At 39.7% G+C, this 25402-nt stretch overlaps 1 protein-coding gene across 2 annotated transcripts in view; it reads right to left on the bottom strand.

The window, feature by feature from the left end:
• Positions 1-541: 541 nt before the first annotated feature.
• The window catches only part of Cpne4 (copine 4), a 448194-nt gene continuing 423333 nt past the window's right edge, over positions 542-25402 (bottom strand). For both annotated transcript variants that reach the window (XM_058574883.1, XM_058574884.1), the window contains exons 12-16: positions 18084-18138; positions 14926-14977; positions 12567-12700; positions 7610-7846; positions 542-2280 (exon numbers count right to left, since the gene is read on the bottom strand). In XM_058574883.1, coding sequence (XP_058430866.1) covers positions 2146-2280; positions 7610-7846; positions 12567-12700; positions 14926-14977; positions 18084-18138 — 613 coding nt within the window. In that variant the 3' untranslated portion in view covers positions 542-2145. The remainder of the gene's footprint in view (positions 2281-7609; positions 7847-12566; positions 12701-14925; positions 14978-18083; positions 18139-25402) is intronic.

The following is a 25402-nucleotide window of genomic DNA, read 5'->3' as shown; positions in this document are numbered from 1 at the left end:
TATTATTATTTTTATGATTCTTTTGAGCTAAACTTGAGTCTGGCTTTGAAAAGGGTGGTAAACTGCCTTAAGGATTTTCCAAACAAACTGGATTCTGTCCTTACCACCTCATCTCACAGATCCTGGGGATTTTGACATAAACGTGGAGATCTCAAGAGATGTTTGAGAATGACACAGTGTATATGGAAAGTCACACTTAACCTATTAAATCTATAATGGATTAGAGATTGATCGCAGGGTACATTAACATCATCCCTGCATTTGTTAAACATCTATTGAATGCTTACAATGCAGCAGGTGCATAAACATGGAAGTTCATGTCCTGGTTTGCGGTTACAAACAACCGTCAGATATGTCTGTAATATAGGACATGAAAATTTTAATTCCTTGTTTGTTGTAAACAAAGATCCACATGCTTCCACAGGACTATGAAAGAGCTATTCCTAACCCTAAGGCAACCTCACCTACAATGAAACAAATCACTGTTGGGAAATTGCCTTGAGAAGAGAAACAAGACCACAACTCTTAGAAAATTTTCTGTAAGTACCCAATTTATTCATAAAACAATCCAGTTTAAATATTTATGATTTTTTTTTCAGTCATACATTTTTTTCCCATCATTCCCCAAATGTTGTGCATTTGGTTGACATGTATTTGCAAGATTAGGATCTTATAATTATAACTCTGGAAATCGTACAAGGCTTATTATTATTTTCTTATTCATCCTGCTCTCCCTCAAACACAGAACAAATAGATTTATTTTATCTTGTGATTTAATTCATCTCTTTGATGAAAAAAAAATCCTCTTTGTGCCTTTTATGCTTTCTGAGAGAAGATGAGATGAGCGAAACATTCACTGTTTTGTTTCAAGATGAACCAGCATACTCCAATAGAACACCTCCATCCTAAAAAACAACCCCAGGTATTTCTGTGTGTAGAGATTGCTCTCAGGAGTGATAAAAAAGAGGCAAAAAGAAGCCCCACATTAAGCACAAAGATCAATATCTGGGGATATTAAATATCACATGGCCATTTGCTACAGACAATATTCCATCCTTGTGGCTGCAATGAAGACTCTGAGGTCACTCATTCCCAGGGACTGATGTAAAATTGGTACCATTCATGCAGTGCTGTGTGTTGTTTCTTTGAAGAGAGCAGGGACAAGCCTCGAGGAGCACTCCTTAGTCTTGTTTAAGGAAGAGGTTTGACTATAAAGCAGTGAGACTGATTTGAGATGTTCAGCTTCTGGAATCAGTCTCATTACTTTCTACTCTCACCTCTGAGACAGGTAGGACCCTATGCTATTGGCAGAGAAGGGGTGCCATTCTCAAGCAGATTGGAGGGAGTTGCCCTGTTTGGGCTGGTCTCTATTATGACACCCTAACGTCTAGAACCTCACCCATCTTAGGCATTGGCATCACTTGGGACCTTGTTAGAGATGCAGAATCTTGGGCTCCACACAGACTTACTGCATTAAAGTCTGAATTTTAACAAGACTCTCTGGAGATTTGTGTACATGGTGAAGTGTGAGAGGGGCTGGGCTCAATGCCCAGACCCAGTTCAACAAGACTACCTCTAGGTGGATAAATTTCATTAGTTAGAGAGACCATTCTCAGCAGGGAGAAATTATAGATAACGACTGCAAAAAACAGTGTGAGGGTTTTTTTATTATTATAATTATTATTATTTTAAACATGCAAAATACAGTCCATGCATCTGCCATTTTGAAAAGTCTCTCATCTTGTGACAGATAAAACCAAAGTTATGTTTTGGCTATCAACGTTCAATAAATGTTTCAAAATGCTTTACAGTGTAAAGATAATAAGAAATTTAGCAAAATTTGAACAAACCTGTATAAAAAACGGATACATATACCATTTTATTTCAAGGCGACATGCTGTAAAGAGTAAGTTATTATGATTTGTATTTTTTTTTTTTTGTAAAAAGTCTTTAACAATACAAGGGCTTAACAGATTCAGGTTTTGGGGCTACACATGCAAAAAAAAAAAATTTGTCAGTTAGTTGAAAATCACCAAAACGTGCTATTTTAAAATGTGTATTATTATTTTTTAAATACAGGTAGAGTAAGAAGTATTAAATATTAGCAGGAGTAATATTTCAGAACTCTGTAAAAGTGTGTGGAGTTCATGGAGCTAGTGTCCTGGAAGACTCGTATACTTCTGATGAACATTTTGGTTTAATTCCTTTGCCATTGTAATAGTCCACAACTTGGTTCGGGACTTCAGCCAACACACTCTTTGCAAGGGCAGCTGGAGATGCCTGCAGAGAAGAAGAAATTACCATGATTTTGGCTCTTGGTCATTCAGACTCAAAGTGTTGAGTCCTTCCTTGTGTCTCATTCATTCATTCATTCATTCATTCATTCATTCATATCTGTTGGGAATCTATTCCATGCAAGAGTTGTCAGATTGTTAGCAAATAGATCTTTAATTTCATCTTTCTATTTTTTTACACTTTTCTCTCAAAATATAAAACTATTTACATTTGATGACAGGTGAAGGTTGGAAGCAGAATGAATTGTTCTGCAGTTTTGATTCTGGTTTGCATTCAATTCTAGATACTTATTTTCATGCACTGTGCTAGGGTTTATGGGTCTATGGTTCTTGCCATCAGTAAAGCTGTAATCATGTGAAGGGAGCCTCACATCATCAAAAGGAACCCTTCTGTAAGGTAGAGTGGGACACAGGATACAGACCAGCATCATCACATTACATGGGAGCTGATCAGCCATGTAGACTCTCAGACACAACCTGGAGCTCCTGAGTCATAATCTGCATTTTAACATGATGCTCTGGGGATTCTCATGTATATTGAGATTTGAGAAGCACTGCTAGAGGAAGTTAGACACTGTGAACAGAGCACAGGGAACAAAGAGACTAAGTTATCTTGGAGGAAATAGCAGCAGGCTTCCAAAAGGTGGTGGTATTTAAGTTGGGCATATTTTTAAAATGTAAGGAAAAGGTAAGGGGGTGGCGTTAAATCATTCTAGGGACAATGACTCATCTGATGGGGAAGAAAGGTGTGTGCATGTGTGAACTGGGGATTCAGGATTTGTGGGTGTTTGGCTAAAAAATGAGCTTGGGGTCAGGGTCTTGAATACCATTCTTAATTCACTTATCATAATTCTATTGGCATTGTGAGTCTGCTGTAGGATTTGGAGGCTGGGGCACAGGACCATGTGATCTACAGTGATGAATCTATAACTGAAAAGTACTGAAGTTAGTATCAGGCATGAACTCTGGAGTTAAGTAGAGCTGGATTCTATTCCTAGTGCTGGTGTTTAGTACTATCTGCACAAATCCTGGGCAAGCAACTTTAATTGCCTCCTATTAGTGAAGAGGTTGAAAGTTTGGGCAGAGTGACTAGTTAACAAGTGTTTGAAATGCCAGAGGAACGAGGACTGGCCTAAGTGCCCGGGTGACAGCATTGCTATTTCTTTCTTTCCTGTGTGGTTTGCCCCTCAGTCATTCAATTTGCTAAGCCTCAGTGCTCTCCAAGGTAAAACAGGAAGGAAAGAAATTCAGTTCATCTAACAGAGTCTCAAGAAAAGACACATATGTTTGGAAAAAAAAAATCTGAAAACACTGAGGAGTTTTTTGAAAGCAATCTCTTGCATTTTGAAGATGTAACAGCCTGTGGAAAATTCAACCTCACTTTACAAACAACTGCTCAGGATTATGTGTTAGACCATGGTCCATGTGCACACTGGGGAAGATACAAAAGTCATTATTGACCTCTCCTTGACCATCTGTATCGTGAAGACTAATAGGCCAAATATTTGATTTTGCAGCCTCTGTTGCTTTTAGGGATGGTCATGTGACCCAGTTTCACCCTTTGAGATATAAGTGGGAGTTTCCTAAAGGATGTGTCTTGGAACTCTCTTCCTCTTGGTTAAAGGGGACAGACATGGTTGCCTCTAGTTCCCTTTTCCATTTCTTTCTCCCTTGAATTAGACTGTGATTCAATCTTTATTATTGAGGGATCATGAAAGGAAATCATGACATGCTGACCCTCATACTACTGAGTCACTGAAAAAAGAAATTGCCCATAGTTACCAGCCCCTAACTTCTAGTTACACAAGAAAAATTATGTTTGCTCCACCTTGGCACTGTTGGCACTTTGGACTGCATAATTCTGTGTGGGGGACTGTCCTGTATATTGCAGGGTATTGCCAGCATCCCTGGCTTCTAGCCACTAGATGCAGATAGCACTCCATAACGGTCACTGTTGAAAATGTCCCTTGATACTGCCAAATGTCTTGTGGGTAGTCATCCCTGGCTAAAAAACACTCATTTAATCCACTATAAAAACAGATTCACTATTACTCACAGCCAAAATATTCCTACTGTCAAATACAACCTTCAGCAATGATGGAAATGTTCTATCTGTGCTGTCTGGTATGGGAGTCACTAGCCACAGGCAACTCTTGAGGCTTTGAAATGTGGTTCAAGTGACTGAGGAACTGAGTTTTAAGTTTTATTTAGTTTTAATACATTTAAATAGCCACATGTGGCCAGTGGCTACTCTATTATAAAGCATAGTTCCTAAGTGAGTTTTCTTGAATATCAGAGCTAGTTGCAAGCACATGAGGTTGTGGGGACATTAGTTGGTTAGGGAAAAGTCAAACATGTAAAATCAGCTGGTAAAAACAGTAATAAAATGTGTGTACACTAACCACATCCTTAAACCAGGCACTGTGCTAAACTTTGTATAGACTCCCATCTTTAATCTTCCAGTGTGTGTAGCATTTGCCTCATTTTAGAGATGAGTTTGTAGCACAGGGCAATTCAATAACTTTCCCAGAGCCACACAGCTTGGAAACCATGCCTTATTCGTTTTAAAGCTCTGACTTATCATGCAGAGCAGAAAAAAACAGGCAACTCAAGGCTTACTGGTTTATATGAACTGATACCAGCTCCTCACCTTCTCTTTTATTGAATTCTGAGCAGATTAGTTTGGATAATGAAATGGTTTTCAAAATCTAACTCAAAATCCATGAAGATAGGCAGGTGAATATGCTCCTGGTTCTCTGCCTTAGTTATCTTCAGAGCCACTGGAGATACTACATAGCACAGAGACTATGAGCAGCACCCCACTTCCTTTCCCTGCTTAGGATACTTTTCTTGTTGCCAGTTCGTCTCCAACTCCTGGCTCACCAATGCTCTATCCTTTCCCCAAATACCAGCTTGGAGCACTGAGGCTTTCCTCATAGGTACCCCTCTCTGCTCTGAGGTCCCAGAGAAACATTTTAGCACTTCTCAACCATCCACAGGTTGCATCATATGTCTGTTCCCATGATATAATTTTCCAGAAAATCCCTTGAGGCTAGGATCCATGGTTCTACCATCTTGCTATGGTTGCAGTGTCTAGTGTGTGCACAGCTGGCCCTCCATGAGTGTTTGGGGAAGAGGATGGAGGCCTGAGGTAGAGAGTAGATCTTTTGATGGCTCTGTGATATTGTTCTTGCACATATGTGTTTGCATGTACGTGCACGTCGGGGAGGGGAGTGGGAAAGCGTGGTTTGGGGCAGTTCATGGATCTCCTAGAGAGTGAGCTCTTTGATCCCTCTTCACTCAGGCAGAGTTATGAATGGTAGTCCACGCCTTGCTGTCCACATGCAGACACCTTGAGTGCATGGTGAGCATCTTTCATTTAGTGAGTGTTTTTATTTGTAAATCTTCTTAGGAAAGAGAAAGATGGGATATGGTGGCATAATTATCCCTCACCCACATGCATTGCACCGAGAGTTTGTCGGGGAGATTGGCTCACTGCTGTTACTTGAAAACTCTCTGTGCACTCCACTCTGCAGCCAGGGATTGATTTTCTGCTCCTTTAATGATTTTAATGACACTGCAGCCTTCCTTAAAAGGACAATAGTAATTATGTGGCAGTACAGTTATGAAGAATCTCATCATTCAAGAGCCCTGGAGTGTATAGTTACTTCCCTGTGAGGCCCAGAAAGGTCATGAAATCTAGGGTTCAGGTGAGGCTGTGGGGCTGGTGATTTACTTATCTGAATACTCACTGTAAAGTCTGCCCCAAGAAGACAGCAGAACAAGCCATTTCTGAAGAGAACATGCACTGCCAGGTTCAGTAGAGCTGGGGTCCCAGTGTGACCCCAAATTGAAACTGTGCCTGAAAATGAGTTTTTGACTGGAGGAAATGACTTTTCCAAATAAGCACCGGGAGAGAATGATTGGAGTAGATGTCATGGTATCTGTGGCTTCCTCACCCTGAACTAAATAGTTTACTGGAGCCCCATGAAGACAGAGGCTGCAGCAGAAGCTAACGAAGATATTTCTTGGAGGGACCCTTGAGATATGGAGACACAGACTTCCCTGAATTAACGCTCCAGGTGACAGAGGGCATAGGGCATGTTGGTGAAGGAGGGGATTTTTCCTTTCTCAAGGAGACTGGGAAGCAGCTTCAGGACATGGGGAATTTGGTGATTCCCTCCTGGTGGGGCAGCCCAGGTGTGGTGACTCATATGACTGTCATCACCAGCAAGGCAGAAGGCAAGGCTGTAGTGGGCAGCTTTCACAGGAGGATTGTCTGTAGCCACCCACCCCTAAGGACTCCCAGACCCAGTTGGAGAAGGCTTGAGAGGAACTTTCTATGAATCAGAGAAGACATCCCTTTGGGTGATCCTAAACCTATAGGTGCAGGGGTTTGTGGCAATTTTGACTGTGTTCCTTTCTTCAGGGACTTAATAATTATCCGCAATTTGGAAATGCAAAAAATTGTTACTGTGCGTCTTTTAAATATCATCCTACAGCATTGTCTAATGGGCCAGGTTCAGGGCTGTTGGGGAATGTGATGCTGCTTTACTACTTATTATTGATAAAGATCCAAGATGTAAAGTTAGAAATTCATTTGTAGAAAACTGATAGGATGCAAACAATTTCTATCCAGTAGAGAAGGTCATTCAATGATTATGGTTTGTTTTTTTTCTTTCTCCTTTCTTCATTTTTTCCTTTTTCTTTTATAATTCTGATGGTCATTAACCAGTCTATTTTAGCAAATTTATTCCAACATTTCCCCCTCACTGATCATATTCAACTGCTCAATATATTTCTTTGAACTACCTTTGTCATCTTGTGCATGAATGTTTTAAATAAATCTTTGATGCTGCTTACTAGATATTTACAGGGGATTTAGGTTTCATACTTTACCAAAGCAAAACAGACTTCTGCTGGGGCATGTGGCTTGAAAAGCAGGACCCGGGCTGATTTTCGGTTTATCCTTGCTACTTAGGCACCTTTGAGCAGCTTCCCAGCTGTGCACAGCAGCAATGGGTGCAGCAGGTGCTAGAGATCTTAAATTGTATGAATGAGGGCAACCATCAGTAACATTTTGGCTACCATAGTTAGTATGACTTCTTGTCTATACATCCATTTACACTTCTTACTCCAAAGAGTCATGCTCTATACATATCCTTGCTGTGGGAGATGGCTGTCCTAGGCAGGGATAGCTGGTGTTTGCTTCGAGAATGACAGATCACCACACACATTGGTGAACACATGTGGGAGGTGAGCACGCTTTGGTTCTCTTCTCCCACAGGAAGTGCCCCCATGACATATATGCGTACGTGTTTGAAGTTCCTGAAGGGCACAAACTGGACGATGTCTCGAAGGACAGGCTCTCCCTTGGGTGACCTCAGAATCCCATCGTCACCATCCAGCATCTGCATGTCACTGAAGTCAGCATTCCCCACTCCAACGATGATGACCGACATAGGGAGGTGGGAGGCATGGACAATGGCCTCCCGGGTGTCGGCCATGTCTGTGATGACACCGTCTGTCAGGATCAGCAGGATGAAGTATTGCTGAAGTCGGATGCCAGGTGGTGGGGAATGGGAAGGAGGAGAGACAAGGACAGTACAATACCAGTTAGGCACTGGGGTGGCTTCATTACTTAGTGACCACAGCAACAGTGATGTCCGATATTTTTCTGAGTGCCTCTTCTGAGCAGCCCTAAAGTCTTAAGGTTAGGATGCACGGAGTTTACAAGTGGGTGTAGTAATTATAGCTTAATTTTAATAACCACCTCACTGGCAGTTCCAAAACACAGTGTAGTATAAAGAGTGGGAGTCAGAAATTGATGGGAGTGGCTTCAAAGCCTCATCCTTCTAGACCCCAGGAAAATCTCTCAATGCCTGTAGGTCTCAGCATCTTCTTTTCACAAATAAGGGATGGGATGAGATCATGGATATAGCCTTCCTCAGCTTGAAAATTTTTTAAGAATTTAAAGCTGTGCAGTCTAATACAATAGACACTAGTTCCATGAGACTACTGAGCCCTGGAAATGTGGGTAAGGCAGTGGAAGCACTGAATTTTAAAATTTTTAGTGAATTTAAATTTAATGTTAAAGATTGATACCCAATTCAGTTATTGACCGCTTTTTAGTTATGTTTGGAACAACTCAGGTACATGAATCTATATTTTCAGCTATCAACTTATAATATCTAAATGGAAATCAAGTATTGGCCATAACTCAGCACCCAGAGATACTGTAGTGTGAAATATGCACAGACTTTAAAATTTTGGTACAAAAAAGGAAAAAACAATCTCTCTGATAATTTTTATATGGAGTAGATGCTAAAATGACAGTATGTTGGCTCTTTTGGATTTTAGAATCTAACCACTCCAAAGATAATAAGCTGCAGACTGTTGCATCAAAACCCTGATGGAAATTTCCACTACAGCTAGCAATAAGAGCTTCTTCCAAATTCAAGTTGGTAAAATGCTCATGGATGAGGTATTAGAGCTTTTAATATATCTAAGGTCATAGTTAGATAAAGAGGAGACTTTTTTTTCTAGAAGAATTTCACAAAAATCAAGAAGAAAATCTTATAGCAATTAACTCCCTGGCACAGTTTGCCTATGAGGTTTATGCTCATGACCCTAAGAAATATCACTAATAACAAGGGACTCTGGACCACAGACTGTTCAAAGAACAGGAGAAACCTCTGGGAAGAAGCACCTGTTCCTGATCTGGAGGGGCAATTTATCTGGTGATATGTGGATTAGATGCTTCTTGCATATGGTCCCGTCTCTTGACTTGTCCTTTCAGAGCAGACCCACCACCCCGAAGGAATGAGTAATAGCCAAAACCCATGCTGGCTTATACCAGCCCCACGTCCAGGCCTAGGTCAGTACTTTCTCTTTTTACTTTTGCATGTCCTGGTATACCGGAGGAGATGAGATAGTGCACGCTTTAAACTGGGGTCTGGGGAGCTCTAGGGATGCCTTGGACACTGTTATGAATAAAGGGGATCAAAGAGAACAAACAACTTTTCACCTTATTCCTTAAGCAAATTTAACAAGAATAATGTCTTTTTTTAAAAAATCTGTTTTATGTGTTGATTTTCTGAGCAAGGTATCATTTAAAGAATGGGTTCTAGAACTAAAATACAGTTAAAAAATAAAATGAAAAACTGATTCTGCCCCAAACTTCTCCCTAAATTTTGCATCTATGAAGATTCAATTTGCACCAAGGCCTCTGTGATTGAGGGAAAGGGGAAGCCTTGTAGAGTCCACATATTAGTGGAGATGATGGTATGGAATGTTGAGAAGTATCAATGGTTTCTCAAAAGAGAGGAAATATGAGCAGGGAGGAGGCATGGTTTTCTTAGCTTCCACACCCAGGAGAAACTTGATCACATCAAGCCGTCAGCCTCTCTGCTAGATGAGACAGGGAACTACACGTGGACAAGCTCTTCTCATTTCAGAGCTCTCCTGTGACAGGAGAGAGGAGACATAAAATACTCAAGTAAACAGAAACATCTAAAGTATTTCAGGTAAGAGATAAGTGCCACAAACAAAAAGTAAAGCTGAGGCATGATAGGGATGGGTGGATTTTAGATAAAGCAATTCAGTAGGATCTTTCAAAAGAGTTGATAGAAGAGTAGAGACCTAATGAAAGCAGAGACTGGCTCCTGTGGAGGTTTAGGATAAAAGAAACCTTAGCAGGGAAGAGCAAGAGAAAAGGCTTAGGGGTGTGAATATGTTTGGTGTGTTTAAAAAGCTGTGAGAGGCCGGTGTGACTGGAATTGGGAGCAAAAGAGAGTGTGAGGAGAATTAAGATCAAGAGGTAGGCAAGGTGTATTTCACATAAAGCCTTTTAGCTCATATGAGGGGATTCAAATTTTATTCTAAGCATGATAAGAAGACATTGGAGAATTTAAAGCAAAGGAGTAACATGATACTAATTTTGTTTTAAGAAGATGGGTCTGTTTTCTGTGTGAAATAGAGATTGTAATGGGAAAAAAAATGAAGGAGGGAATCCAATTAGGAGGTTTTTGCCTCAGTTCAAGTAGAAAGTTGGTGACCAAGAGTAGCTATGAAGGTAGTAAGAAGTGGCAGAATTTGGGCTTTATTTTGAAAATAGACTGCTATAACTTGATGGTAGATGAGAAAGTGGGTGTGTGACAGCCAGGCTTCAAGATGGCACCCAATAATCCTCACTTCCTGGTTAATGTCTTTATGTAGTTTTTCTCACACTGAATTGGAATGCCCCATCTAACCAATAGGGTATTATGGAAATGAGGGAGTGCCACTTCTTAGGCTAAATCATAAGAGACAGTGTGACTTCTGCTTTACTCCTTCTTGGCTCACTGGCAGCCCATGTAGTAAAGATCTGAAGCCTCTAGCAGCAACATGACAGGCAGGTGAGTGAACCACCTTGGTAGCAGAACTTTCAGTCCCAGATCAGCCTTCAAATGACTCCACCCTAGACAATATCTTGACTACAACCTCAACCACCCAGATCGACTATGCCTGAATCTCTGATCCACAGAAAATGCACAAGATAATAAATGCTTATTGCTGTTTTAAACTGAAAAGTGTTGAGACAAATGTTCATGAAACAAAAAGTAACTACTACAGGACATGAGGGAAAGAAAGTAATGAAGAACTACCTCAAGCTTTTGACTTAAGCAACTAGGTGAATGTTGGAATCATAGAGACTGGGAAGTTGGAGAAAGGAGTTGGGATGAGTGAGATGGTCAAAAGTTCTGATTTGGATATGCTACGTATGTACTATTGATATCCTGATGGAGATGATAATAAACAGTTGAATGTATGAATTCAAAGTCCAGAGACAGGCTGGGCTACAGCTACATACTTGGGAAACATAGTGTGCATATGGTATATAAGGCCATGACAATGAACAGACACTGCAGACTAATGGAAAAGGTTCAGAGACTGAATTCTGGAGATTTAACGTCTGGAAGTCAAGAGTAGGAGGTAAGGGCAGAAAGAGATACTAACAAAGGGTGGTCACTGAGACAAGAGGAAGACCAGTGGAACGTGGTATTCTGGAAGCCAAGTGAAGAAGGTATTTCAAGAGGAATATGATCACCTGGATCAAAAGCCACTGATGGGTCTAGACGAAGACAGATTTGACTGATGGGTTTGGTAAATTAGAGGTGATTTTGGCTTTGACAAGTGTAGTTTTTACTTGCATATCGAAGAGTGATTAATGAAAAAAGAGATGGTGACAGTGAGTATCGTTAACTCCTTCAGTGAATTTTGCTCTAGGGAGGCATAAAGGTAGGGACAGTTACTAAAGGATAAAGTGGGGTCATAGGAGAGATTTTTAATAAATAGGAGACATTATGGAATGTTTACTTGCTAATGGGAATGAGTTTATAATAGAAAGGGAAAAATAAATGATAATCAGGAAGAGTGGGAATTTAATTATGAGTCAATGTCCTTGGACAATTGGGAGGGATGTGCCCCAGTGCACAAAAGCAAAGGTTGGCATTAGGTAGGAGTGTGGTCCTCAACCTGTCCTAACATGAGGGAAGGCTTGGAATGGGTGCATTGCAAGTGAGTAAGGTTGAGTTAATGTAAGAGGATGAGGGAATACAATCTTTTTTACATTTATGCGAATGTAGCATCCTGGAACCAGGATATAATTACATAGAAAATTTCAGACATCAGTAATAGTTTACTAAATTTGAAGAAAAAAAAAGGTTATAAAGCTGAAGAGAATTATGTTGATATAATTTAAAATAATAAACACAAAAGTTACTAGAGTAATACGTTTTCTTCTCAAGTATTAGGGAAAAGGCTCAAATTCTTTTTGGACTAGTAGTTTTAGTTTACATTTTTCTTGAGGGGGAAAAAGAATGTGAAATAAATATTTGCTGCACTTTGTCACTAAGAGGTAGAATCATCTACTGTTTTATTTCTGTGGAATGGGCTCATTGGACAGCAAGCTTATTTTGGATTTATTTTTTCTTTCCTGGGACAGGAGGTGGATATGAAATACTTCAGTGAATACAGTAGCTCCCATTGTTGAGAGTCCTCTGTGTTCAGGCAATGACACCTCGCTAAGCCTTACCACTCAGCAGAGGTGGGTTTGACTATCTCCATGTTTTAGAAGAGGAGATTGAAGATAGGGGATGGTTAAGTCACTTGTCCAAACTCACACAGGTAGAAAATCTGGAATTTATTGTCAGACTGGGATGGGTGTTGTGGCCAATATCCACATGAGGAAGGGTAATCTCCTGTGATCAGGTGGACCGCCCCTCTCCTTACCGAAGCCTCCTTGGTGTTAGTCTCCTCCGAAGCTGACTTGGCGACTTTCTGAATGATGGGGGCGATGTTGGTGGGGCCATAGAGCTGGAGCTTAGGAAGGCAGCTCTGATAGGCTTCCACAACTCCTTGGATTCCTAAGGTGGAATAAAATGGGCAACAATCAACAGTTCCATATTCCCTTCAAATATATTTAAACACACACAGACACACGAAATTGAATTGTTCCAAATAGTTCTTGTCAACACATTTATGTTCTTAAAAAGGAATACACATCACTGTTGTTGCTGTCTCCTTTCACACTAAAATCATTTTTCTCTTTGAAGGCTAAAGGTCAAAAGCCACTTTATGGTAAATGCCAACTGGGGCATCTATAGGAGTCTGTATCCATAGGTCCATCTCTCCAGACATAATTCCTTGTGGGCAAGAATCGTGACTTACTCATTTTTGTATTCCCCCAAGGAGCTTGAGGCAGGGTTCACATGGTGAGTGCTCACCAGGTGTGTGATAAATGAGAAAAATGGCTGCTATAGTCATGTCCTGGCAATTGTAGCTCAGATGAACGATGTTCAGTATCATGGTCAGCCTCTCATTGAAAGGGGTGCTTTCACCCTAAGGCCATGTGAGCCCAGGAAAGAGTATAGGATGGGACTCTGCCAGGAGAGGCAACCCTGCCTGTGTAGCTTCTCCAACATGGGATGAGTCTCGATCATGTTTCACATTGCTATCCTGATTCTATGGTAACAGTACTATTACCAATAACTTGCATACACATAGAGCTTCTTGGTGTCTGTGCCTGTGTTACCTCTTATTCTCCCTTGTTCCGGCTCATCGTCCTGTCCCTTTCTATCCTGAAATAGCACACTACTCCTGATTTTTGCCAGAGGGATCCACATAAGCTTCTCCTAAGATTGTTCTTCATAGCCACCATGCACTGAAAATCAGCTTTTGCATATTTTTGGATGAAAGTTCTGTTCTGTTCTGCCTTATACTCATGTTTACAATCTCACTAAAACAAACAAAAAAATCTGTACCTGCTTTGCCCTGCCCCAAATACAGATTCCTTTCATTTCAACGACAGAGACCAAATCATTATGCAGCTTGGTTGTGAAGTTAGGTGATACTGAATGGAAGCTCCTTATCTATTTTGTCTCTCGAGCCTTTGTGCTGGGATAGGAATGTAGGTAAAATACTTGCCTAGCATGAGCAAAGCCCAGGGTTCCATCCCCAGTTTTGCAAAACAAAATGATCAAGTTTTTCCCAAAGATAAGAAAGTTTGATTTTTCTTTAAACAATAACAGTCAGATGAATTCTAAAAGTATGACCCAGGTAAACACTAGAGTATGTATTTCATATTGCCTTGGTGGAAAATACCTCTTACAGTTAAAGAATGGGGATGACTGGGGAAGAGGGATCTAAACCATAATAAATGGAAACAGGTGAGGGATCTGGGAAGGGAATAGCAGAATGAAGATCAGGTCTTAGAGGTTACTGTGTTCCGATCTAATCATACTGGTATTATATTCTTGGGCAGTAAGTGTCAAGTCTGTGAAAGAAACTTCTGGATGCTTTTCATGCTCCACTGAATCTGAATGAACCCTGGTGCAGCTCCTTTCCTCCTTCACAAGGAAAAGGAGAGAAATATGGACATTTCTACTCTAAGAATGTCTTCAGATCTTCATAGCAACATATGCACTGGGCTCTGTTTGTTACTTGGAAAACAGAAAAAAGCAATTCTAGAATGAAATTTATGATCATAATTATCATTATAGTTTCAGCCTCATTATTTTGTGGAATCATGTTGAGGAACTTCTGGCTGGGGATAATGAAACATGGACCAGACAGAGCCTTTGAGAGACTCTTTTTGGCACACAGCTACGAAGGTACTTGTTCAGAATCACAGTCATGCCCCTTGCCGACATGCTGAAAATGTCAAGGGATGTCCATTTCCCCCCCCCCCCCCCCCTTATAACTGCATAGAGAGGAAGTTATGAAAAATAGATACTTGAAAACCTGGAAAGCAGAAAGAGGAATATCTCATCACTGCCCACCAGGTGACATTCCTCCCACTGCCCCTTTTTTGTTTTTGGCCAGAGGAATCCAGAATTGAGATCGATATTCTTGCTGCAAACGCGAGGTCTCTTATGCATTCTGTTTCGTCTAGCTCTTATTTTTTTCCCACTCTATTATTGTTGTTTTCTGCTGCTTTTGGAGAAGCATGGTTTATTTGGACCCAGCAAGCCCACTTCTCTGCTGCAGACAGTCATAACTGATATGCTACAACCGTGGAGAAAAAGTAAAATGGGAGAGGTGTAAATGGAGAGGCAAAAAGACTTTGGCTTTCTTTTACATTGGGATTTACCTGCACATTCTGGGTTGTCTTCATTAAAGTTGATTGCAAAGTCATGAGAGACCTAGACATCAATTAACATTAAAAAAAAAGGAGGAAAGAGAATTACAACTTTAATCCAGTAAGGAGGCACTGGGGTTTAGAGTTTGCAAACAAATGCGGTTACATTCATTATGTGTTAAGCAGCAGGAACCATTTTAAGCCTTTACACAATCAATCTGAGACGGAGGGTGAATTCTAAGCTCCCTGTGGAGTTGAGGTGACAGGAAGATTTTCCAGAATCAGATAAATGCCGCAGGAGGGGGAAATAAGGCACATTAAAAAAAATAAAGAAACCAAGAAAAGATTTCAGAAAAATGTAACTCCAACTAGTTTCTAGATAGAACTGGCCAAAGACTACAGGCTTAGATTTGGGTAAGTTCTATTTGAACCTAATGATATATATATATCATTACATATATATATATATATATATATGTAAGACAACTCAATTTGCCCAAGCTGTCTGCTCAACATGGTGATACTTACAAAGATCCAGCTAAGCTGTGACATTTAAAATCATTCTAACATAATATGCAGAATACAGGGCATGAAGATTTTTCAGATACACAGGTAAAATATACTACATTTTTGAAAAACGAAAAGAGGAATATACCCTCTTATCTTCCAATACAAATCCCTCTACCTGGTGAGACCTATGCATAAGGTCAATTAGCATATTATTTACATAAATCTCATTAAGAAAAGGGAAGTTTTGACATCTGGACGTTTTTATTGAATCACCTGAAATTTCTCAGGTAATTCCATTTCTTTTCTTTTCTTTTCTTTTCCTTTGTCCCCCATGTCTCTTCTTTGTCAGAGAATTCCATTTCAAAGGCTATTTCTGAGCCCTGGCTCACCTGGGTGCTGTTAAAAGATACCTCCTTTTAAGACATCTCCTGTCATAGGTGATGGCATTGGTGCTTATATCACATTTCCCTGTCCTTAGTTTTTTCCAAGTGAGTCAGCTGAATTCCAATCATTACCAGCTTTATTTACTTTAGGTTTTTCTCTAGCCTCCAGAGCTTGCTTTGCCTGCCCAACTGACCGGCTAAAAGCATTGAGGAAAATGGCCCTTAGGAGCAGAACTTTCAGTGATTGGCATAAGATGATGTATATTATCCAGCTCCTCTATCTCTTGTGGGCTGTATGTGCTCTACATTGTCTCCCAGGGTAACCCAGCAGGGTAAGATTCTAGTTATCCTCGGTAGTAACTGGCTTGACGATATGCCCTATGTTGATTTCCTCCTGTTTCCTCACTTTCTGTTGAGGTTTCTTCCACCTTTCAAATAGACTACTTGCATCCAAATCTGTGCCTCCAGTTCTCTTCCTGGGGGAAGTACAAATGAAGTCAGAGGTGCTTGTGTCTCAGTTTCAATGCAGACTTTGGGACTTTTTCCTAAAGAAGACAGAATGGCCTTGGAAAACTTTCTAAGGGATATATTAGCTGCCTGGATCATTAGTGTCTTTCTGGACTAGAAGGGAAATTAGGAATGGAAAGAGGGTATTTGAATGGCTTTCTGGGACCAGAAGTGGGGAAACATGAGAGATGTCTTTTGGGACAGCATGAAGAGTAAGTTACCTGGGAGGAGGGATGAAACCAAGGGATCAAGTGAACATGAGGAATTCAGAAAACAGCAAGAAGCAGAAAGAGGTCATGGAGGACACAAGGAAGGTCTGGAACACACAGCTGTAAGGCTGTCAGCCCTGCTGGCCAAGCCACGAGATGACCACCTGGTATGGACATGGTGGAGGATGCTAAATCACCTCTGATGGTTGGGCTGGTGGTTCCTTGGTGTGCATTACAATTTTGAGGCCAAACAACTCTGTGAAATAGGTGGGTGTCCACCTGCCCATGTTCTGGACCTGACACCCTATCTGAAGGGGATTGTGTCTCCTCAGCTCCAGCTAATTCTCACATAGGTCATCTGTTGGTTGTTCACAGGCTTTTCAGTTTTTCAAGAGAACCCAGACATCTAATCTTTTATATAAAGTTGCTTAATTCTTTAATAAATAAGCATGTTAAAAATGCTTTTTGGCTTAAATAATGTCTTACAGGTCACCAGTCAATAACTTCTCTATTCTTTTTTCCCTTGTGCTTTATTTCTAACAAGTGCTTCTAGAATTTCCATAGCTATGCCTAGCAGGGAAGCCAGTGTGGAATACAAAGCAAATAAGAAGGGGGACAGGCCAAGGAGACCTGTCATTCCATTCACAGCTTATCCTAGCACTCACAGAGAGATTGGCTCTTTCAAAAAGGACACAGAAAAGAAAAACTTTGCATCTGACAGCTCTGAAGAAGGAGCAAGTGTGAGCATGTGCCTCCTGACCTGTGGCTCTGACATAGCAAAATAACAAACAAACAAAAGTACTGACGCCTGGGCAGTGTTGCTTGTACTGAGCTTGGACTTGAGAGGCATTGGTGAGGTGGAGCAGGGGCAAGGATTATGCTGCCTCCTGGGCCTTGCCTGCGTAGGAGAGATGAATTCTCTGTGCACAGTGTCCATAGGGGCATCTGGTAGACCACAGTAAAGTGCCTTAACTCCATTGTAACAGACATCTTTCTATCTATAATCTTTACCTTCTTTGTGTATTGAGAAATAAGTATCAAAACCAAACAAAATTCCAATGTCCTCATTAGAACTTTTCAGTTTCTTAATTGTCCATAGCACAATGCTCCTTCTTTCAGTACGTCTTTGTATCTCACATATAAGACTGATACTCAGAGACTTGGAAGGAAGAAGTGTGTCAATTTCATTACTACGGGCTTTAACAGCTGGCATTGTCAATAAGATTTTTTTTCTTTCCCCCTGAGCAATCTTGGATAGGCTTTGAGCCCTTGGAGCTGACAAAGAAGAGAGATTGTTTTATAAATCTCTGACCATATCTACAGGAAGTTAAATATTGGAACACTTTATCTGGATTGTTAGAAGACCTACCTAGAATACCATGGGGTTTCATCAAAGATAGGCTCCTAGGTGCTAATTTCACTGGTTATCAAGACCATTTCTGACTCTTTGGGCCCTACCAACATAGTTGTGTCAAGAGCCAAACGAATGAGATTACTGTAAAAGAAATCCAAATCACCAGTGACTACAGCAGAGTAAAAGATCCCATTTTCACTCACTCACCGTATACTCTGGTGGTATCCTGGCGCCAAACCCAAAGGCTGGGAACATTTTGTCACTGAAATTAAAAATAAAAAAAATAAATAAAAAAGAAGTTGCTTCATTTGTTCATCTAATGAGGGAGAGAAACATGAACTTGCATATAACCTCATTAGGAGGTATTCCTATGCCACGTGCTGACTCATGCTTCTTAATTATTTGTGGGATTGGGAGATAGCAATAACATGGTTATTTAATGCCAAGCAATAATCCCCTAAATTCATTACAGTCTTTTTTTTTTGGCACCAGAGATTGAACTCAGGGGCACTTGACCACTGAGCTGCATCTCCAGCCCTATTTTGTATTTATTTAGAGACAGAGTCTCACTGAATTGCTTAGCACCTGGCTGAGGCACTTTGCTGAGGGTGGCTTTGAACTCATGATCCTCCTGCCTCAGCCTCCAGAGCCGCTGGGATTATAGGCGTACACCACTGTGCCCAACTACAGTCTTTAAAGTCTGTAGCTTCTTCCCTTAACTTTTTGCTAGATTTAATACTGAAAACTAAAACGACCCCAGAATTTATAGATATCTCTATCCCTGTCCTGACTTTCTGTTTCCTTTGGAAAGTGATCATAAATTAGGTGACCTCTACAGTTGACTGTATTAAGAATATATCTATATCTATACCTATACCTATACATATATATGTATATAAATACATATATGAATATATATATTATCTTAAAATTTTAAGTGAAAGTTATTTTTTCGTTTTGTTTATGGATAAACACCTTGAAAAGTAATGTGACTTGCCTATGATCGTACTGCTAATTAGAACCAGTGTTCAAATACAGATGGGCCTGAATCCAAGGGGATATTAAAAAACAGTGGGAATCTTGTCAGTCTTGTTACTTGACAGAGCATGGTTTCATCTACAATATTCACTCACCGCCTTATCACATACAAGCAGTGATGAATTATTTACGTGTCTTTTCTTATATCCTGATCTCAAAGAGACCCTACCTTTTTTATTAGTGTCTTTACATCTCCACTGCCCTCTGTCCCTAACTGTCCTCTGCCCTGCCTTTATCACCTGCCATAGAAGTAATCAATGACTAGACAATCCTATAATTTAAATCATTAAGACGTGGCTATCTAAAAAAGGGAGAATTCTTGTGAAAATTCATGAGAGTCAGTCACATATGTACCCTTGGGTTTAGTTTCTCTTATGCACATTGGAATTTCTCTCCCAATTAATTTATTTATGTGTATTGTTTCTTAACTCTGACTCTTACTGTACTGTATGTAAGAGTATGATGAAGAGAAGAATTAACTTTAATTGGGCCCTACCAACATAGATAGATATACTACGTACTAAGATATCTATGTACTTATTTAATTCTCACACAACCTTGGAACTTCCATTTAATTATTATTTCCATTTTATAGATGAATAAGTGGAGTCTGAGGAAAGCTGAGTAAGTGGCCTACCATGATTACCAGGGAGTCCAAAGCCCATGACTTTTCTGTTATACCATTGTAATTTAGTGGTCATATATAGTGTCAAACCTGATTTCCTACTGGAATTCCAATAACCAGGTCCCCTTACTAGTCACTTTGCTATCAGGCAGGTATTTCGATGGGGGTCTAGAATGTTGATCCTCACAGAAGGCACTTCCTGCTTATGCTTTCAACCTTCAATTTCTTCTCCCATTAAAAACATGTCCGAGATTTTTTTCTTAAAGAAATTCCTATATCTTACTTCTGGGTAGAGTTAGTTGAGGAGAGAGAGAAATTCATTATAGGGCTTCTTCCTGCATAGCTTCTGAAAGTAAAAGAGGACATACATCATCCCTTCCCCCCAGGGTGGTTGACTTGGACAAGGTCAAAGTTGGATTCTCGCCCATTACCACCTAACGGATTGGAAGTCTTTAGTGACCAATGATGGATTTGACAAAATGTTACCAAACACCTCCAACTTGACAAATTTTGGGTTAGAGATATAAGGAAGCCAGAATTATTTGAAGTCAAAGTCTAACTCTTGAGAAAATCACCAGCTCTCCCTTTTTCTCACGGTGGCATCAATCCAGGCTTTTCGGTGCGTTGCATCTAGCATGTATTAGAGAAAGCATTAACACTGATAGACAGAGATTCACAACAGCTTATGAAAAGGATTATCCACAGCTCTGACAAAATATACTTCTGGTCCTTGAAAATATTGAAATAGCTTGTCTTAGCAACTCCTCAACCAAAACAAGGGCCATGAGGGCGGGGAAAAAACTTTTCAGTTACATCTAAAAGAAGGTTTTCCTGGGTGGAGGATGGGTTCTTCCAACTTGGGGATGGCTCAGAAGTCAAAACTCAGAAAACTGGGAGACTCAGCATCCTTTATTTTCTTCTTTGATGAGTTTAGGAAGAGGGTGAGATCTAATACTCCATCCATTTCTAATCACTAACCCAGTGTTCCAGCCTTGATGATATTCCTTTCATACCTTCTAAGCCACCCTTGGGGACTTGGAGTTTGCTGAGCGCAATGCACTGTTATGTAATTGAGTTTCAAGAATAGGAAGGTAGGGAAGAAAAACCTCACCTACAAGGGGAATAATTAATGAGCCAGAAGGGATAAATCCCCTGAAGTTAGTCACCACAAGGCTGCTAACTAATAAACACACTAAATAAAAAACATTCAAGCCTAAGTACAATAGATTCAAGCATCCATTCTTCCTGTTTAAAAATAAAACCAGGCAGAAAGTAGTCTTATGCAAGAAGGAAATGCACAGAGGAAAGCATCAGCATACCCACACTTCAAAGAGCTCAGGATTAGATCCACTCTACACTAAGCAAAAGGCCATTTAACAACTATTAGGAAAATGACCTCTAAAGACTGCCAATCTGGAAAGTCAGGAGTGTATTACCACATTGGTGAAGGCAATGCTACTTACTGGGAGATTAAAAGAGTATAAAATATAATCAAAGTGCCCAGGTTCCTTCATGGCAATGAGTAAGCTGTCTTGAACTTCCTTGGGAATGACCAGGGTCAAATGACCTCCAGATGGTAAGTTCATTTGTAACCACAATTTTCACTCTCACTCTCTTGGAAAGCATTGCAATAAACAGGAGGTTAACAAATGTAAAGACGAATTACTTGATCTACAAGGAAATGGAGAGCAACTCAGAGCATGGTGCATTTCAGAGCACCTCACATTTAGTAAAGACCATTCTCTCATTCTCTAAAGTAGTCATCTTAAAACTAAGGTGCATGGAAATGCAAAGTTCTTCTGGAGATATGAGAAATAGCCCTTCCTTCCTTCCTTCCTTCCTTCCTTCCTTCCTTCCTTCCTTCCTTCCTTCCTTCCTTCCTTCCTTCCTTCCTTTCTTTCTCAAAGGAAATTGGTATTCAGTTCCTCTACTTCCATGCATATTCTCTGCTGAAATTGATCTTCTGGGAGCATCTGTGATGGAGAGACCTGTTTTCCATTCACACCTTTCCTTTCACAATCACCATTTCTCTTTACCTATTCTGAATCTTAACCACCATGGTGCACAGCTTCAGATATGCACTCTGCAGCATCAGATAAAGGAAAAATTCTAAACATGAATGATTCTCTAGGAAACAAGTCCTTTGGCAAATCAGGTGATTGCCAATTTTTGCTTTAAAAATTTTTAGGAAGTATTTGTGTCAGCTGATAGAGCATAAAACCATATTTTGATGATTGATCATTATGTGATTTTGGGGTTATATAAATTAGAATTGAAAGAATTGAATAAGACTGCTGATCAAACTTTTTCTGTTTCCGTATATTGTTTATAAGTACAAATTTTCTTAGTATTTATATTGTCAAATTTAAAAAAAAAATGAATTAGAATTGACACTAGTTCCTCGTATTCTCATCCAAAGAAATGTAAGCTAATTGAAACCCCCTCCCCAAATCTCTTCTATTCACAGTCAATTTACAATAACTTTTTACTTCTCATAAGCACTAATTAAATACCGAAATTCCCAACAGATGTATGTTATTTTGATCAATTAATCACTAATGATAAATTATAGTTAAAATTCAACCCACACAATATTTAAAAAATACTTTGAATCTTTTCATCATAGAAAAATTGAAAGTAAAAATTTCATCTATACAAAAATTAAATCTGTACAACTTCATATTTTTGTTACAGAAATATATGATACAGTGATCAATGAAAGGATTTCAAACCAAATTTATTAAGATACACTAGAATAAATTCTGTGGGAGAAGAGGGTGGAAAATAAAATGATGACAAAGAAGAAATTAAAATTCTCTGGTGAAACTTGAGAGCTTGTTCACTATTTTTTGAAAGAGTGATGGTGGATATCAAAGAGATACAGCATCTGGATTCTACTGGATAGTCCCAAGAGCTACAAAAGAGTTTACTTTTTATGATGTATAACTAATAAGAACAAATAAAATATATATAATAAAAATATATAATAAAAAAGAATTTACTTTTAAATGTCCATATTTACAATACAATAAAATTTTTTATGCTTCATTAGTATGAAAACTCATAATTAAAATGTTACATTTCAATAAAAATGCTTGAGGGTTATGCATTTTCATAAATTTTTTTATGGGCAAATGAGTAAAAAAAAAATATTGGTCCAATATGAATTTTAGGACTGACACTACCATCCTTTTTCCTTTTGTGTTCAGTTTATTTTTTAAAAAATAACTTTAGGGTATTAGAGAGAACGCTTTCCATTATTCTACCACAGGCAGAACTTGTACTGTCTAGCCACCTCATAGCTAATCTTTACAATTGCTCTGCAAAGGAAGTTAGATATACCTTCAGTTTTCAATCAAAGAAACCAAGACCCAAAGACTATAAATCTCATGAGAATAGAGATAGCAGAGTGAGGATTTGAAGCCAGTTCTACCTGTCACGAGGACCCCCATGATCTTTTCATTACTTCTGTTGACTCTGTTCTCTATAGGAAGCTGATCTGATGTAACGATTCAGAATAATAACAAAAAAAAAAAAAGGGAAAAACTGGCAGAATTGTGATTGGCCCAGGAACCACCATCCTCAGGAGTCTTGGCCATGCCTCTTCCTGCAAGGATTGAGGTGAGCCTTCTCTCCTTTTGCATTTCCCATCCTTTCATGAGGCAAGGCTGCCTTGGCCAGGTTGGGCTGTGACTTATTTACATATCTTTCTCTCCCATGAGACTATGAGCTATTGGGAGGAAAATCATGCTTTATTAAATTTTCTGTCTTTGTAGCACCGTTTGAGGTGCCTGGCACTTAATAAATGCTGAAAAGGAAGGTCCTTAATCATTTCATCTGAGCTATCTCTCCAGATTTGACTCTGGGTGTAGACCCTGGATACCTATAGAAAAAAAAAATCTGATTCCAAGATGCACACCAGACAAATCAGAGTCTTGGGGGTTTGGGATAGGCATCAGTTATTTTGAGGCTTTCCAATTGGTTTCAATGTGTGGCCAAAGCCGAGAACCTCTGACTGGTGTTGGCAGAGTGGAAAAGGTCCCACTGTGATATGAACCCACCTTCTGATTACTAACCCAACACTCTATACTTGAAAATCCCTGTTAGATTGGATTTCAGTTTTAACCTTGTCTCTGCACAGTACCCAGCATGATGTGGAGAAAAACTCTTGCCTCAGTTTTTGATATCCCCTTTCTATTCTGAAGCTTCCTATAGAATGCTCTTCAAAATGGCAATTGGTACTTCCAAGCAATGTATTCAGTTTTTAAACTCTTTTCCTACCAGGCAGGCTAGTCTTTTAATTAGAGGACATTTCAGGTTGTCAGACGCCCACATCCTTGCTGCAGAGAGACAAGGATTCTTATAGGAGCTGGAAAAGTGCTCCCACCAGCAGAGAGTGTATGAGCTTGTGCGGGCCTATGTGTGCACGTGTGTGCCTGTGTGTGTGTACATGCACATGTGTTTGTACATGGGGAAGTAACCCACAGGCAGGGACAGCAGTGTCTGTTTCAGAGGTTGAGGGATCAAACAGGCTGGCAGGATTGTCTTCTGGGCTTGAAGACCAGCTATTTGGGAGGAGGCTCCCTTTAAGGCCGCCCTGAGAAGAGCTTTATGCATCTTTCAAGCTGTTCTACTTCATGGATCACCTCATAATGACCTGGTAGCAATGACTGTACAAGGCAGAAAGAAAACCCTTAGCTGTCAGAGGCGGGGAGGAATTTCTAAGGCTCATGAGGATCAAAAACCTCTGTGTTGTTTCAGGAGGGGGAACGATGCCTTCTGTCAGTTTTTATTCAAGTGTTTCTTTATAGGCACCAACCTCACTGACTTTGATGCGAGAATAAATTAATTCCGGGGCCTTGACTTGAAATTTCCCGACTCTGCCTGTCTATTGTCTATCCACCCACACAAAGGAGAAGCTGCGGAACCTTGTCAGTTTTTAAGAGAGTGGTTTGCATTACACATTTTGCTAGGGAGTCTTTTATGAGAGTGTTGAGGTTTTTTTCAATAATTTTTTTTTCCTCTCAGAATTTGCCCATTTTTATGATGAGCGGCCTTATTTATATCTTTATACAAAAAAAAGAAAGGAAAAGAAAAAGAAAGAGAGAAAGAGAGAGAGAGAGAAAGAAAGAAAGAAAGAAAGAAAGAAAGAAAGAAAGAAAGAAAGAAAGAAAGAAAGAAAGAAAAAGAAAGAAAGAAAAACAAAAGACTCCATAGAGCTGTGGAGAATTATTTTTTTTGGCCAGTTGGAAAAAAGACTTACCCTATTAAAACTGTTAAAGAAATTATTTATGGTGATTCTTCGTGTAACTCCTAAGATAGTCTTTTATTTTTATACTGAATCTGCATTTTTGAAGCAATACAAAATACTCCCCAGCTTTGTCTAGTTCATGTTCTACAGGAATAAGTTTTAAAAGATGTACATGTCACTCTGACTACAGTATCTGTATTTTGCATGTGAGTAAATTGGGAAAAGGAAGCGCTCAACAGGGAGCTTCCAATAAACACTCCCCATAATAGATGAGCATCTGGATTATCCAATAAATCTGCTGCAGAATCACATGATATGCATGTCAAGATTTAAAACTGAGGAACCTTGAAAACATGCGCTCCTTTCTTTCTTCTTTTTAACCTAGGCACACATTATTATACCAGATTATTGGTGTGTCTGTGTGTGAGAATGAAAGAATGGAGACAGTTACTGTTTTTGTATCTTGAGGGAGTTTGAAGAAGTTTCTGATAGAGTGGAGATGCACTTTGTCATCCTTTCCTCTCCCTGGTGGAAATCTCCATCTGATACAAACCTCTCTAAGAATCCTGCCAGTATTGAAGCCTGAAGATCACAGCTGAAACTCAAATTATC

This window comes from Marmota monax, unplaced genomic scaffold (genome assembly GCF_021218885.2).
Source record: "Marmota monax isolate L192 unplaced genomic scaffold, Marmota_monax_Labrador192_F-V1.1 WCK01_AAM20220418_F8-fsc00022, whole genome shotgun sequence".
Lineage (NCBI taxonomy): Eukaryota > Metazoa > Chordata > Mammalia > Rodentia > Sciuridae > Marmota > Marmota monax.
Note: the sequence above shows the minus strand (reverse complement) of the source record. Positions and strands in the feature narration are given on the sequence as shown.